The 17,941-nt window shown below is 40.7% G+C and overlaps 1 protein-coding gene across 1 annotated transcript in view; it reads right to left on the reverse strand.

Moving 5' to 3' along the window:
• Nucleotides 1-17,941, reverse strand: part of SETBP1 (SET binding protein 1) — a 370,382-nt gene that overhangs the window by 23,103 nt on the left and 329,338 nt on the right. Inside the window, exon 5 of the mRNA XM_011978101.1 lies at nucleotides 2,689-2,859. Within this exon, the coding sequence (XP_011833491.1) occupies nucleotides 2,689-2,859 (171 nt within the window). The remainder of the gene's footprint in view (nucleotides 1-2,688; nucleotides 2,860-17,941) is intronic.

The following is a 17,941-nucleotide window of genomic DNA, read 5'->3' on the forward strand; positions in this document are numbered from 1 at the left end:
ATATATTTCAAGCACCTAATTAAATAAGATCAAATCCAGAAACTATTAACTACCTACTATGTGCTTGGCTTTGGCTAAAGCTCTCTATCTACCTCATCAAATTATGAGCTTCATTCACTGTTCTCCAAAAGAAGTAGAAGTCCATATTTATGGAAAAAAAAATCTGCCTTTGCTCATGTTGGGACTATGACAGAAGTGGGAATCCACTGGAAATCGGGCAGTAAATCAGGAAATTTGGGTTCCAATCCAACTGTATGACCTCAGGCAAATCTCTGAATCTCAAGAGGCCTCAGTTTCTTCACGTGTAAAACAGAGCATTGGCCACAAGCCCAGCCTGTGTGTTTCTAGCTCTCCCAGGTTTGTGGGAAGCTTTTTATCTGTGGGGAGTGAAATCTCAGGAAGGTCTGTCTTCCAGCACCTGGGGTAGATATCTGGCCTATTTCCCCTCAAAAGTCCAGCTCAGCAGCCAGAGACCCGGAAATGGACCAAATCTGTGAAATTCTCATGAGGGTCTCGTTTAAGTACTGCCAAAAATAAACAGCCCGTTCTTGCATCCTGCAACAGAGGCGTCTGGGCTCAGCTCTGATTACCAGGGAGTCAAGTATAAAAGTGTAATACCCACCTGTTTCTACTGCCCATTTGGCATATTTGTAAATTATTTACTGGATGCACTAGAGGAGGCAGGCCCATATAAGCATGTGATCCCAAGAATAAGTTCTCTCACAATGAAGGGAAAGAGTGCAGGGGAGGAAAATAGGGGACCACCTGTCTTTTGCCTCAGAGGAATATCTGTGCATGGCAGGCAAAGGTGGAAACACAAAGGCTAATTTCTCAATCCATAAAGGGAGGTCTCCAGTGCTTAATCGACAAGGTTGAATACCCACTGATCTGAGTGGGTGCAGAGCATAGCCCAAATCTTTTGCTTAAGCCAAATGATGTCTTCCTTGAAGTCAGTCATAGCACCAGTTCCCACTTCCAAGACTCTGCCCAACTTGCTCCCTTTGTTTGGACACCCTCCCTCCAAGGTGCTACTAATCCATCAAATCTCAGGGGCAACTTCCTCTGCATTTCTCTGTGACTTTCCCTCCTTTGTCTTCTTCTTGTACTCCTCACTGTCACCATTTACCTGGCAATTCCACCAAAAACTTTTTGTTTCACACCAAGTAAAGGCTCATGATCATATTTGAGAGATGACCCCATTCCTTCAGAGCAAGAGTTTTCAAATGGCTGGAGAGAACACCAGTTCCAAGAGATGTTAAGAGAGAGTCCCAGAAAAAAGGGTTGTGTGTTCAGATATGATCCTGCAACCTCACAATGCACATTGGTCAATGCAAGGCCCTGAAAAGCCCTGCAAGAAAGAACCACGGGTAAGGAAGCAGCTTTTCCTACACCTACTTTTCCATGAAAACATCCTTCATCACAAAACACCTACTAGTATTTTGCTGAATTCAACTGGGGAAGTGTCATTCCAAGTGTTTCTTTCTGTTATTTCAATTGGGCTAATTTTCTAATTACCAGTGCTTTCCATGAAGGAGATAGTTATATAGACAAGTTGAGTTCTTTACTCAAAGCAAACGGCTAAATTGAAAAATGAATTTGGACTAAATATTAAGAATGAGTCTCTTCTTGGGTTTCTAATCATAACAGGCCTTTCTAAATACTGTAATGTGCTTGCCACATTTACATTAATATGTTAATTCAAGAAATATGTACGTAACATTGTCATGCTGCATGTCAGGGAGATAGCAAGAATCTAAATAGTTGACTCTGCCTCTGAGGTATGTGCAATTTTGTTACATGGGAGAAGTTGCAGTCTGTGAAATGATGGGAACTGCATAGTAGAGATTCTGGGTATCCTGGAGGAGCTGTGACTAGCTGTGTTTTAAGGACTTGTAGGATGTGATTAGGAATTGAGTAAGGCTGTCTCCAAGTTCAGGTGTTAAGTCAAACCCAAGGCCTCTCTTCCTGGAGGCAGGGATGAGCTTGACACAGTGGAGGTGGGCACAGGGGCTGGTGGGAGGCACAGTGGGGAACAGAGGTGGAAAGGACCAGGCTGTGGAGAACTTGAGATATCTAAATAAGGAGTTTATATTTTATCTACTGTTGGCGAGGACTCTGGGAACTACTGAGAAATTCATCAATTCATGGGTAGGAGGTATCGATGCATCAATAAATCAGTGATTACTGTCTTTCAACCCTGATGAGCAAGGGACAGTGAAATGCACTGGTTGAGAGCATGGGCTTTGGAATCCTGACTGTCCACAGGTTCTTGGGGCAGGCTTCTTTACTCTTAGCTTCCTCTTCTGAAAATGAGGATACAAGCGTTTATTTTATGAGCTACAAGAAATAACATATATAAGGCCCTTGATGTAGAGATTAGTAATTCCTAAGGCTTGACAAAGAGTGATTAATAATGTTAGCATTTAGTTGCTACTCAGTGGACCCATGTTAGAATAAAGTGAAGAATGTTCCAGAGTACCCACCCTCCACATTCCCAGGAGATCTCCTTCTTTTCTCAGATCTCCTCCCACTTCAAAGAGCCAGTGCTGAAACAGCTCCCATGTTCAGAGTCTATGGGACGATGGCAAAACAGAGTACTCTTACCTGTATTCGACAGGCCATTCTCAGTGGGCTTTCTCCACATTCGTCTTGCTTGGGGTGAACCCAAAGCATTTGAAAAGTGCTCACCTGCGTCCGATGTTGCTGCGGATGCAGCAAGGAGAGATAACACTGGGGCTGGTGGAATTGCAACACTGTCAACTGCGGCTGGCTTCTTCCTGGTCATCATGGTGGGCACTGAGCCTTCGTTCTTACTATGCACTGCTGTCTGGTCCACTTTTAAGTGGGGACTTGGCATCCCTAAAAAATAACAACCCCAAAGCTTTCAGTCACTTTAAGGGAACAGGAAGATAGACAACATATAACCTGGACAAGATCTGAGGAAATGGTCAAATGATTTGAACACCTCCCTCTGGTACAACAAGAATGAAATTTAAAAATGCTTAAAGAGGAAAAATAGCTATGACTGGTTTTGCTTTTGTGGCTGAAGTTAGGAGTGATGCCATTCTAGGCTGGCTGTCTGGAAGTGGTGGGGTCACAGCATAGGCCTAGTGAAGCAGAATAATCCATCAGGTGACCCTTTGCCTTCTGATGATGTACATTCCTATCTTTACAGAGGCTGTGCTGTGTGCAGCATGATGGGGAGTTCAGAGTGGAAGAGACATGGCTCCTACCCTAGTAAGACTTCTCATCTCATCCAGCTGGGGAAACAAGACTGAATGAGAAGGAAAAATTGGACAGCAAGCTTGTGCAGGCTTGTGTGTTACTTATCCCAGGTGTTTGGGGAGTTCTAAGGACGTAGAGATCAGTGTTGAAAGAAGTGGGGAAAGGCTCATGCTGAAGCTTCAAGGATGAGGGAAAGGCACTTTCGGTAAGAGCATAGGCTAAGGCATGGGAGGGGAGTAAACATGATGCAGATGAGGCCAGCATGCTGGAGGTGGAAGATGAACTGTGGGGATTAGTGTGTCATCAGCCTGTAGGGTAAGGAGAGCTGATTTGGGGGCCTTTGAGTGTCTGGTCATAACAGGCATCATATGTCATGTCATGATGATGCTGAAAAGCCTAAGGAGTCAGGAGGTGCCCCTGTAAGGGCCTAGAAATTTCCTATGTAACAAACAGTAAGAGCTATTCTGCAATCCCATTTCCTGAGCTTGAATCCAGGCTCCGCCACTTTCCAACTCTGTGATGAAGAGCAAGTTACTTAATCTCTCCAAGTTTTAAACTTCTTTACTTGTAAAAATGGGGTGGTGATGATACTACCTTGTAGGGGATGTTGTGAGCATCCAACAAGTCGATCGATGTAAAGTGCTTAGAACAGTGCCTAGTGCATAGTCCGTGCTATGAAAGTGCTTAACATTATTATTATCCCTATTATTGCAACTATCATTACTATGACCTGCTGCTTCCTCAGAACCAATTGTAACCAGCAAGCAAAGGGTCAGTTCTTCTCCCTGACATGACTAAGAATATATGGGCACCTTCCTCCCCACCCCAATGCAAAAACAAGGCTCTCTAACTCATCCAAATGTAAGTCCAGAGGCTGAGGGCATGTGAATCCATTTCAAATGGTTACCTATTCAGTTTCTCCATCTGTCAGCTACATAACACTGACAGCAACAACAACAAATTGGGCCTTACCATATTGGTTCTTGACTCTTTTTTTTTTATCCCAACTAACCTGAGTGATACAGTCCCCTCCCAGAGTAACACTATCTCACTGCCATTTTGAGATCAGCTTCTCTTGGGCTTCGTGGCAACCCTGTGAAGCATGTAGTGTGGATATTACAATTTTCTCAATTTTACAGATGAAGAGAACACATTTCTAAAAGGTTAAAAGAGAACTGAACTCACTCATACAGCTCTTAATGTCAAAGCTGGAAGTTTCCAGGTAGCTGGACGCTAAACCCAGGGATCATATTGGTCCATCTGGCCATACTCTAATACCTGACCATGACCCCAGTCTGCCGACAGCATGTTTCATGCAGAGGATGAAGAGGCCCCAGTATCACACCTGGATAAGGCATCTGTAACTATCTAAGGAAGACAGTCATGCTGACATTTACCTCCTTCCTTCCTCCTATTCTCCATTTCGGTCCCTGAAACTCCCAGTTGTGATGCCATGAATAAAAATGCCACTTATGCTTTTCTTGGAGTTTATATTTCATAGCCCTTTGAAGGTGGAGATAGGCAAACATCAAATTCTGTGACAGACAGATTGCAAGGCACAACCATCAAGAAACTAGAAGGTGTAGCAAGTATGTATAGTATGCCTTGTTTGTAAAATTTGCAGGTGTGCTCATCATGGGCTAGGTACAGACATATTTAAAATGCATTCAAAATCATCTGTAAAGCAACACATCAAAATAGGTAACAGTGGTTATTCTGAGGAAGGAGAGCTCAGAGACTGGTAAGGAAGAGGCAGTGTTTTTACTTCTTTTTATTTTTTTGAGACGGAGTCTCACTCTGTTGCCCAGGCTGAAGTACAGTGGCACAATCTCGGCTGACTGCAACCTCCACCTCCTGGGTTCAAGCGATTCTCCTGCCTCAGCCTCCCAAGTAGCTGGGACTACAGGCATCTGCCACCACACCCGGCTAATTGTTTGTATTTTTAGTAGAGATGGGTTTTCACCATGTTGGCCAGGATGGTCTCGATCTCCTGACCTCGTGATCCACCAGCCTCAGCCTCCCAAAGTGTTGGGATTACAGCCATGAGCCACCGCGCCTGGCCACTTCTTAGCCTTCTTTATTGTTAATATTTAAAAAACCCACAAACATGTATTAAACTTTTCATTCCTTTCAGAAAACAAACACAGTTTGGAAACTATCCAGAAGCCTATGGGCACAGGGGCAGAATGACTGAGGTGTTTTCACAACGTGGCTGCTAAAAAGTCTGATAATGGGCAAAGCAGGCATGAGTCTGATGAAAATTTCCCATTTTGGTACACTGCACCACCATGGCATTCCCACCGAATGGATGGAGGCAGAATTTCCATGGAACACCTCAGGAAATCTAAGCTGTCAGATTTCTATTGCATAACAGCTCCTCTGGAAAAACTCACTGATATGTCATCTTTATACCATGGACACAAGTTGGGAAGGTAATTCTTTGTTCAAATTATGATATGCTTGGGGCATGAAGGCCATAAACAGGATTAGCAGTCAGATATTTAGCTCTCACTTGGGAATAAATGGAGTTAAGTCACTTTAGTTGTACCCATTTTTATGCAAATGCTCACAATCCAAATTAGTCTCAGTCCACATCAATTCATTAGAGTTGATCCAGTCAGATCTCTCATGGGTGTACTTTGCTACTCAAGTGTTTATGTTACATAATATACTAATAGTAATAAAATGATACTTAAAACATTCTATAATTTAGATGGTTACTATTAGCTCTCTTGAAAACCCTAGATCCTTTAGAATTTTCTAGATTAGAGTACAGCTTTCTAGTTACCACCCAATGATTTTGAAAACAAATTAAAAAAGAAAGAAAAAAAAAAGCCCTGACATTTTTCTCAGCCATTTTTGAATTTTGAAAGGATAATGGAAACAACCCCAGAAATAATACAAGCAAGAATATTAAGTAAACTTTAAACAAAGGCTAATCTATGAACACTTATTAATCCACAAAATCTGTCTGAGGGCAGAGGTGTCAGGAGATGGTGATGGGGTACTGGTCCCTGGGAGAGTGCATTGGGCGGGCTGACCACTGGAAGTCTCTTCATTACCCTTCATTCCAGGTGGTGACTGATATTCTATGATGAGCAAAAGCAAAGTGGTTGGGGGTGGGGCGGCATTTGAAACGTTTATTCTCAGCATGAACCAGGCTTCTATCAATGGGAGGGAGATTTTTGATGCTAGAGGGTGATCATAAAGAAACCCAGATTTAACCTTGTACTGACGGGACCATTGAGATGTAGCACCACTGCTTACACAGAGACAACTGTAATGCCACTGTGCTCTGGGAAGGGATCACTGTCTCAAACTCAGAATGTAGACTGTATGGAGAGCACTCTTGGTAGGCGTGTTCAGAGCATCCCTAAACCCCAACATGAGACATATTGCACTGAGGATTGCCTATTTGAAGACCAGTAAGTTTTTAAAGAGGAAAATAACAATGCTAATAACTTTGTGGATCCAACATCTGTTCTTAATTAAAAGACACAGTCAGGAGGAAATACAAAAAAGTTAAACTTATAAGAAAAACATTCCGCTATAACCTATTGACCTCTATTGATAATTTTTTTTTAAAAAACGTCTTTGAAACTGTGCTGTAGCCTATGTGGAAATAGTCACTCATTTTCAAAGGTAATTTCTCATAGACCACTTATCCCCTCAAACCTCTACCTGCACACCGTGTTTGCATTAGGGACTTGATTTATGGATTCCTGCTCCTTCGATGCAGAAGCTGACTTCCTGTTGCCTTGGTTACTTGGAGCTCAGTTCAAGGTTAAACTACTCCCAAATCAAAATCAGTGGCAGGCGCTGCATCTAGTGGCCAGGTTATTGACTGCCCCAGGATGCGAAAAGGTCAGAGACCAAAGCATTGTTTACTACCTTAAGGGTGAGTCAATAGCTTCAATATTTCGATTCTGTTTCTTCCGAAGTAGTAGTTGCTGCTCAATTACCTCCTCCCCAGGTTGCTGAAGGTCACAGAGGTCATGAAGGAAAAGTAGGGTCTATGGTGGCTGACTTTCGCAGGATCCCTTTAATGAGCTCTGCAACCTTGGATAATAAAAACCAGCCTCACCTTAGAGAAGCTGTATGTTGTTCTATGGTTTATAAAGCTAGTTATCTACTTTATATCATTTCTCTATCTGAAGAAAAACAAACAAAAACCTTGTGGGATGGCTACTATTTACTACCCTTTCCTAGATAAGAAAGTCAAGGGGTTCAGAGAGGTCATCTGATCTATCTAAAATCACACAGCTGTAAGAGGTGGGACAATCTAGATTCTCTGATTCCCAGTTGGTTCTTCGTTCTGCAGTTTCTTGAAAATAAAAGAGGTGATGGAGTCATCACCAAGGGATCCATACATAATTCATTTTGTAACATCCGCTGCAGAGCACAGTATATCTGGCAGATAGTATGTGATTAATATAGGCTTGTTGAACAGTTTAATTAATTTTGTAATTCTAAGATTTGCAAATGTAGATATTTCATGGTGACAAAGCCCAGGCTGGCATGGTGGAAGAGGCTGACACCACTGGGATGGTTGGTCCCTTTAGTCATCTTTCTGGCTCCCTTTACACTGCAGAAGGCAGATTTTGGCATAGACTGGGAGTTATATTGAGCAGTTAGTGGTTTTTAAACTTGCAAAGAGCTTTGATATGCATTGTGCTATTTGTCCCTTGCAGCATCCCTGTGCTGCAAATGGTGAAATCCCTAATTTGCGAACAAGGAAATAAAGGCACAGAAGACCAAGTGATTTGCCCAAGTTTACATATCATATGTGTGGATGAAGCGATGCTGAAATCCATGTTTCTTGACTTAATTCAATGTTCTTTCTTTCCCTATAACAAATAGACTTTTGGGTAAACCAGTAAATGACATATTTTTCACAAGAAAAAAACTACTCTTGAAAACTTGATAATAATTCCCTCGCCAATATATTGGTTGTCTACTCAGATTATTCTATTGTTCTTTTTTCTTGTTTGCAAATGAACTTCATTCATGTCAATAAGGGGAATCGACATTACAGAAGAAAGTGAATCAAGTAATAGATACCTGTAGGTTTTGGGAAATAATATTTTTCTGTGCCAAAGTCAATACATATTTTATTTTTGTTGAACTGGCTTATTCATTAATTCAACAAATATGTACTGAACATCTACCATACAAGAGATATGGCACTGGTCAAAACAATTAAAGGCCCTTTTTTCCAAGATTTACATTCTAATAATTTTTGTGTAGCATAAGAGTAGCTGTGGCTTTTTGTAAGGAAGGGCAATGAAAGAGCCTAAAGCACTTTTTAATCATCAGAAGACAGAGCCTCTGCTACTATTCATATGGCATCTTTGGGTGAATTAGAAAAAGGCAAAATTCCAGGTGAATATAGCTCCATGGACTCAGAGCTTAGCAAAGAGAGGGCACCTTTGGGCAAATTAGAAAAAGACACAGCTTTCTGTGTGCACATGAACCCCAGGGGCTCATAGCTTGGGGAGAGGAGCGCAGGATGGATTTTATCCCCATTCTCCCCCCAAGCTAGGCACCTGTGAATAGCAAACAACCTGCTTAATCAGAGGTGATGACCCTATCAGCATTAGTTTTATGTCAAATGAGTTTTACTTCATTCTAGGATGAGTGAAGAGATGAATTAAGGAAATTTATCATCATCACCTTCATTCTAGGATAAATTTCACCTTTTAGGATGAAGGTTACTCTGAGGCAGAATACTATTCACTGATTCTAGAATAAATCATTTGGAATTTAACAATTGTTTGAGAGTTGACTAGCAAAACTTGGAAGTTGTGATCTCTGTCTTCACAGAGATGGTTTAGAAGTGGAGAGGAGGGTAAGACAGAAACACCTATAAAATTGATAAACCAAACAACAAAGGAAGCCCAATGAGTCCTTCACAAATTAGGAGGCAAATGAGATCTCAATGGGATCTGAGGTGACCTCCTGCTCATCCATTTATTATTTCAACATTCACGAAGAACCCATAAGTGACAAGCACCATCAGGCCTCAGGAACTTGAGTCCTTCCTGAATGGAGTCAACCACCCACTCAGGAAGATACACACAGGTACAAAACTGCCAATCTTAAAAGTTGGGTAGAATTCCACAACTAAAAGCAGAAAGAGGGCCTGCCAGGGCTGGAAAATGACCAGAGCAAAAGCAGAAATTACATTTCTTTGTGCAGCTGCAAAGAGAGTGCTTTGGATGAGTTGTAAAAAAAACAAACACTGAGCGCTGCCTGGAAAGGCAGCTGGGAAAAATTAAAACCATATCTTCTTGTCAGGTAGAGTTTAGGCCTCCTTCCCATTTGTCGTCTCACTATCCTGAACAGACTTCTGTAACAGAATACACCTCCTGTTTCACACTTACTTGTTCATTTCTCTGCCAATTCTTCTAGGCAACTGTAAAAGTTTTGGGGTTAGAAACCATGTCTCACTTCCTGTTGGTTCCCCAGCACCTAGCTTGGTAGGTACTAGGTACTTACAAATGGTAGATGGACACATCTATCTTTCTAGGCTCAAACCTTTTAGGAAACTGCACTAACTACTTTAGCCCACATATCGCTCTATTCTAAAACTCCTTTTTTCCATTAAAGTATATACAGTGTACATGCTATGAAATATAGCAAATGGGTAAAGAATATATTCTCTAGAGAGAGACTACTGGCCTTACTAGCTGTGTGATCTTGGGAAAGTTATATTAACTTTCCATGCCTTAATTTTTTCATCTGTTAATGAGGTTGTTGTGTGGATTAAAGGAGTTTACATATTGAGGTAAACGGAAAATAATGTTATCCCTCCAAAGTTGTCCACATCCTAATTCCTAGAACCTGTGAATATGACAAAGGTAAATTAAGATTGCACATAAAACTTAAGGCTGCTAATCAGCTGACCTTAAGATAGAGTGAGTACTCTTCATTATCTAGATGGTCACAGTACAATCACAAAAGCCAATTCAAATGAAAGAAGGCAGAAGAGAAGAGTTAGTGAAAGAGAGATATGATGATGGAAACAGGGTGAGAGAGCTGCAATGTTGCTGGCCCTGAAGACTGAGGAGGAAGCTATGATCAGGGAATGCAGATGGCCTCTAGAAGCTGGAAAATAAGGAAATGGATTCTCCCCTACAGTTTCCAGAAAGAAATGGAGCTTTCCTTGATTTTAGCTCAATGAGACCCATTTCAGACTTCCGACCTCTAATACTGAAAGATGATGCATTTGTGTTGTTTAAGCCACTAAGTGTGTGGAAATGTGTCATGGCAGCAAGAGAAAACTAACGCACATGTAAGAACACTTCCTTTGGTGCCTAGTTATAGTAAACACTCAATTGTGTTAACCATGATGACTTCTTAGCACTACACTTAGTGATTGTCTCATTTTAAACTTATGTCTTATGTATGTTAAAGTTAAGTGTGTCCCTTACAAGATTTTAATTCCTGAGAAAGCAGAGTCTTTATATTCTTTTCCTGTATCTTGCTAGCATAAGACTGATCTAAAGAAATTATTCAATGGATATTTATGGTTAATATCTTACATGAGAGAGAAATAATTTGCTAATATGAAAGTTAAGAGATAGAAATTGTGAGACATTGGGTTATTGCAAGCTCTTCCCCATGACTGTTAGATGAACTTGGACAAGACTTGGAATCTCATTCTGCTTTAGTTTCCTCTTGGTCAGAATAAATCACTATTCTGATTCTGAGCTTTCTAGATTCAGAGAAACCGCTATACACAGTCTGGCTAGTTCTTGCCTTCTTAATTCAGAAGTGCAGAAATAGACTGAGAAGATAACATTTTTGTTCATTAGAAAATAACAGATATACACTAAAGAGTATTTTACTCTATGCAGTAAATTCTAATGATGCAGAAATCACTCTCTTTCAATTCTATAGTGGAAAGATTATGCCAGCTCAAAGATGTTTTCTAGAGGTATCCAATGACATCACTTAGAATGGAGAGGTATTAGACATAAAAATTGCAAAGAGGAGCCATCCCAAGTTAAATGTTTTAATTTTTCTGCATCTCCAACATCAGATTCTATTCTTCCCAGGTCACTGGTGGTGGGAGGGGGAGAAGCACATATACACATAGAACCCAGTTTACGGTTCACAGATATTTTTAAGCTCAGGTTAGAATTCTTACCTAAGTTGGTTTGTACACACACATGAACACACACGTACAGGCACACACACACACATACACACACACTACAGAAGGACAAAGCACAGATAGACAGAACCAAACAAAATGCTGATGTAATTGCAACCATGCTTTAAAAAGTGCAGAGACAATAGGGTGGTAACTATTCTTTGAAAAGTATAACAAACGGAGTTGCAAAAGGTACTAACGAGGAAAAAACCAATGCATACATGTAATTAAGACCAATTCATTAGTACAATGTACCAAGTATGCACATTACATCCTTGTCAATTAGGTAGGTTAAGAATTTGCTATAGTAATAGACATAAAGCATGTTACAGGCTATTGCTGAACATATTGGAGCTTCAGTAGAGTAAAATCAAGGTAGGTTAACGTTGGAAGAAAGCTAGTCCAATCCTTCCTGGGTATCTGAGTCCCAGAAAGGGGATGTGACTTGCTGTGCCTAGTGTCACATACAGAGGGTGGCAGAGGCATGATTCTGACACTAGTCATGTCCTTGGATCGTCTCAGGCCAGCATGCTGGCTTGGTGCTCAAGGGTCATATTCTGAGACTTCAAGAAACCAGTCTTCTTTTACTCCTGGTGCATGCTTGTTAGCCACACTCACAGGATGGCTTAGAAACAGACCAAGCCAAAAATGCCAGATGTGATATAAGCTGTAGGATCATTGTCTCTAGAAGATTCTTCTCTAGATTCTTCCAAATGTGAAGGACTTAGTAATCAATGCCAGTTAATATAAGCATCTTTCGTAGTGTCTTTCTTTTTACCTCTAGAGCACACAGTCGCAGAGCACATCTGCATGGTAATACAGATCTCAATGCTAACTGGGTCACCTTATTTGCATTTTGATTACTGCTTATTTAGAAGCCACATTGAAAAAAGAGCTTGGTATCAGGAGCTTAGTGCATGTGTGCACATAAATATATGTATAAACAGATAAATGCACATTTACTAGCTTGTGAAAGATTAGCCCAAAATGTCCTCACCTTTTATGGACATATCTGTAGAAGTTTGGCTGTGTATTGATGTTGGAATTATAAATAAGGTTATGGAATATAATTAGTCTTCTCAGCAAAAGATCACCCACTGTATATGGCTTGAGAAATCAGTTCAGCATACATTCCCCTTGTTAAGTAGTCATGTCTTTTGATATGAGAAAGTTGCATTGTTTTAAGTGCTTTATTGGGTGTCCTTTCTTCAAACCACCTACTTTATTTCACTGTTTGAATTCCTCCTGTAGAATAGAAATACATCCTGATTGTGTGCAGGCATGCACATGTAGACACAGAATGTGTGCTAGAAAAGCTCTCCTCTTTGCAATAGAAGTGAAAAAAAAATCAGAGAAACTCAGACCCATCATTAGATAGATCTCCTAATCTTTATCTCTAGTAGTTCAGTCAGACGAGCTAATACCATGATGATGGCTTTGAAATCTCTTAGGAATTGGATGAGGAGAAGCGATAGTGATGAACTCCCAGCTAATAAACACAGAGTGCTTATTTCGGCAGAATGATCAATTTCTAGATGTCCTGAGGCTTGTCTGATACAGTTGATTTACTCATCCTCGCTTACCTCACTAATAAAGCCAAAGTCCACCATCAGATTACAGAGGGGCCTGGGATTTCTTAAAGGGGCAGGAGAAAGCCAAGGTAGTATTCATCACCTCCCTTTAAGCATCTCTGAGCATCTGCAGCCCTTGAAACCCCAGCTGCCTTCCTCGGCTGATACTCTGTACTCAATAGACTTTGGGCTAGTACAGTAATACAGACAATTAATTTGTTACCTTGTTAGTGGAAATTTAATGCAATGATCTAAAAGAACTCTTACATATTGTGATAAACTTTAGTGCCTCCAGGCGGTTCCGCTCACATTGGGCTCATTTCACATCTCATCCATTATGTAAATGAGATTTGGAAATAGTTGAGTTTCACTAATGTAGCTCAACCCTGATGGATTGGAGAGAGCCAGTCCTACTGAAACTAATGAGGTTAAATGCATCTCAACATTTCTTTCTACTTGGTTGATTCTGTAAGCCCTTGTTTAAGAAATGGATGCAGTGCATTTCTTTCAACCCTCCTCTAAAGTAATTCCACTGTTGCCTGGTCCCAGAGTGGTCCAAAGGAAGTTTGATTTGGATGATGCCTGTGTTGGTTCCAACCACTGCATTGTGCACAGAGCTAATGGACAGTCTGCCATTACACTGTAGCAAGACTGACGAGTTAAGATAAAAGGGAAGCATTTTAACAGTAACTGTATCTGAGGAGGTCTTTAGGTCATCCAGAAAAGAGGAGTGGGAAGTTTACGTAAGTGGACAATGAGGATGAAGGGCCCTTAGTGGGGCTTGAGCTAGGAGAGGAAACTGTCATTGGGGAGGTTTGGAACTGGTAGAGAGACTATTGCCTCTGAGTCAAAGATTCACAGACTGCTCTGGAGGCAGAATGCTATTAAAAAAGAAAGAAGCATTTCAGGAAAAGCAGCCTCACACTATTATTCAGCATTATGGAACCAGAGAGGTGAGTATAGAATGCTAGTTTAGAATCAAAAATCTTATTTTTTGATTCTGAACTGGTATCTTGTCTCCAGTCTTTGAAATTCCCATTTCTCAGCCTTCCAAATGAAATCCCCAGTACAGAAGTCCTTACTTTTTATCCCTGTCTCAAGACATAAGAAACAGCCTGTGAAACTGTTTAGTCTTTATTTTAAAGGGGAGTGAGGTTAAGAGGAGGAGAGCAAAGCAAAGACGTGGAGACAGAAGCATTCTGTGTAAGGATCAAAATACAAATACGTTAGTCAGTAATTGGGAAATATGCCACTTATAAGAAAAGGAATTTTCAGCTGGTGGATAAGGCCATGACCCTGGAGCCAGACGGTCCTTGGTTTAATCCCAGCTTTGTCACTTAACTAGGTATTTGACCTTGTTTAAATGATTTAACCTCTCAAAGCTTCAGTTTCCTTATTTTTTTAAAGTGTAATAAACCTCCCACCTCAGAGGGCTATCATAGGGATTAAATGAGATAATGCCAATAAAATGCTTAGCAAAGTGGCTGGCACAGAGAATATGCTCAGAATAGGCCAGCCAGGAACAAATCCAAAGAACTTTGAATATTTAAAAGGTATTTAGGGTGGACGCTACCAAATGCCTGACTGGAGGGCTTGCAATTTGGATGACAGGTTGCTGGCAAACTAATTTCTCCATCTCTGCCATCCTTACTAACTTTGAATTCTCTGAACGCTGGAACCCCAACAGGCCAAGTTTTGTCAACTTCTAAATATTCAATTTGATGCCACATTCTCAATAAACTGCTGGTGGTCGGCTATAAGAAAGCAGTTTTGTGCATGTGTTAATTTATTCAGCAAAAGTTTCAGTACCTACTGCGAATACAGCAACTCTGTGCCCTTTAGGGGACTGTAAAATATAAGAAACAGTCTAGTCTTTGGGTAGCCAAATATCTAGTTGATGAAACAAGATGCCGGAACAAGAAATTTAAATAAAAATAACAACGTCCCCTGAGCTGAAAAGATCACCCATATTACCTTCCATTGTACCTGGGACCACACTAGAGATTTATGGAGGTGATTTGAACTAGCATATTCTAGCACAATCATTAAAAATGGAATTTATTTACTATATAACTTAGATACAAACATAAATAATTGATCTGGTTGATTAAGAATCAGAATTTATGTTAATATAGATACCACAGTAAAAGTAACAAGGGAACCAGTATGATAATTTTTATGAAAAAGCAGCATTTCCAAGTGGTTAAGAGGATAAGCTCTGAGCCCACATTCTCAGTGCTCAAATCACTGTTCTACAAGCTACTGGTTAGCCAGGCCTGGGTAAGTCATTTAATCTCTGTTGCTTCAGTTTACTCATCAATAATAGAACTAATAGTAGTACCTATCCCCCAGGCTTAAATGGGAGGCTACGAAGATACAAAGATCCATTTCTATCTTCAAAGTGCCAGAGGCAAACATATAAATGCTAATTTTATTTGTTTTTATGTTTTGAGATGAAGTCTCGCTCTGTTGCCCAGGCTGGAGTGCAGTGGTGCAATCTCGGCTCACTGCAACCTCTGCCTCCTGGGTTCTAGTGATGCTCCTGCCTCAGCCTCCCAAGTAGCTGGGATTACAGGTGCCCGCTACCATGTCTGGGTAATTTTTGTATTTTTAATAGAGATGGGGTTTCACCATGTTGGCCAGGCTGGTCTCAAACTCCTGACCTCATGTGATCTGCCCACCTTGGCCTCCCAAAGTGCTGGGATTACAGGTGTGGGCCACCGTGCCTGGCCTGTAAATGTAATTTTAATACTCTGTGAGAAGGATCACAGGCTCAGGTACAAGAGCCATGACTACCTGAAGAATGAGGGACTTCACTGTTGAGGAGGAAGGACATCACTGAGAAGGTGGTTGTACTCAGGTCTTATTTGGAAGCATTCACTGAAAGGAGATGAAAGACTTTCCAGGAAGAAAGGCCAGCCAGCATAAAGGCATGAAACACACAACAGTACCGCATGTTTGGGAAAACGCAAGAATTCTTGTGTGGCCAGAGTATGGGTTTCTGGGGTAGCCAGGTGAAGCATAACAGAAGTCTGGGCTCAGGATCAGGCAGGGAATAGTGCCTGGAGTTTGAATTTCACCTGTGGGTCATATGGAGTCATGAAGGATGTCTATGTAGAGCCATAAACACTCAGCCATGGAGAAGAGATGGTTTGTTCTCTATGTGTCCAATTTGGATTACAAGGGGCAAAATCTGCTCCTAGTAGGTTTTGAGAAGGTGGCCAAGCAATTATAAGACACTTTCGAATCAAGGGTAGAAACTGAACCTTTGATATGGCATGGTTAACTTATGCACCCTATTGTACATAATTCCTACTTGCCTTCCCTTGGTTTCCTTTTCTCTTCTTCAACCTTTATTGGACAAATTCTACATTCGAAGTTTATTTCTAGACACTATGAGGGAAACACTAAGGAATAAGTTACGTCTTTTGCTCAGAAGACACCTAAACCCATGCTCAAATGATTATTTTTCCAAATCAAATTTTATTTGATTCATTGGTACAGCTCATGTTTAGAGAAAGCTGGAGAGGAGGACTTAGAGAGAATTATGTTTTCAAGAGAATAAGACCCTCCCTCTCTAGTGTATGTATTCTGTAAATGTGAATTTTTATATATTTGCTCTGGGGTTTTCAATTTTTCTTCTTCTCTTTATAAGTTCTGTATTTGACATAGTTTTGAAGGACTTAATTCCTAGCACAAAATTTCCTATTAATGCTCCTTCTCCAATTATGAAAAAGCTTTGAACACATGAAAGAAAATGGGAGGTTTGGGAAGAGAAGAGAAACAACTGAATAATAACGACAGGGAGTCAACATTTCATCGGTGGTCTAAGAGGACAGATGCGCAGATAGAAACCACACAGGCAGTTTAGCCAGGAAAGTGAGATGGGGAGGCCATTAGACCAGGCTAGGGGATTAATGTTAGCTCCTAAAGAAGCAGATGTATTATAGATTTAAACCATGGCATCCTAATAACTGATTAAAAATAGTCAAAATAGTTGAGAGTTGGCATACCGACTCCAAACTAAACTCAAATTTCATGCGTTGTTTAATTTGCAAACTCAAGTCAGTCCAGTAAGTCATAGATACCATTGAATTGATATGTGTTGGGTATTTATTCATTTACCTATTTATTTGTTCAACAGACATCTATTGAGCATCTATATTGAGGAAGGATGTCTGGCAGACCTTAGTAACAATGCCATTGCAAAATGAGATAAAGACGAAAAGAATTGGTATAATAATCAAGAAAGGGCAGTGATGATTATCACTCTAACTAAAGACAAACCACACATATTGAATTTCTGACCGCTATAGAAAGAAGACTATTGAACACTGAGATTAGTTCAATACACAAACACCCCACATTTGTGGATGGATATGCAATAGAGAACAAAGCACATTGCACTGATGTCTGGAATGTTTTGCACACCGGCCCAGTGATTCATTTATAGACCATGCTGGACAGGAGCATCTCCATACAGAGGTGACTTCAGGTGTTCAGTGTATGGTTTATGGCCATCAAAGAAAACTGCATGGTGAGAGGACAGAGATGTCAGGACACAGGATTTCCAGACTCACTTATCTTTAGCTCTATGACTTTGAGCTCTATGACTTATTATTTTTTGTCCTGAGTTTCTTTATGGCCTCTAATTCCTTCTGATTCTGCATTTTGGGTAGATAGAAGAGCTTCCTTTGATCCTAAACTGTAGGAAATTCACCTGGCCCCCTTAAGGAAAAATCTGAGAGCCAAATGTGGGAAACATTCCTATTTTTTAGAAGATAACAAAGATCTCATTTTTTCTTTAGATAAACCAAATAAAGTGTAACGGGTTTTGGGCATGGAAAGGCCTGGAAAACCAAGTTAGGTCCAGGCTTGTCTGGGTGTTTCTATGATGTAAGTGTGGGTGCCTCATAGTAAAAGTGACTCAGAAGGAAAAGGACATGCCCTAGTGTTGCCTTCGAGGAGAAGCCACATTTTTTTTTTT

Source organism: Mandrillus leucophaeus, unplaced genomic scaffold (genome assembly GCF_000951045.1).
Source record: "Mandrillus leucophaeus isolate KB7577 unplaced genomic scaffold, Mleu.le_1.0 Scaffold189, whole genome shotgun sequence".
NCBI classification, from domain to species: Eukaryota; Metazoa; Chordata; class Mammalia; order Primates; family Cercopithecidae; genus Mandrillus; species Mandrillus leucophaeus.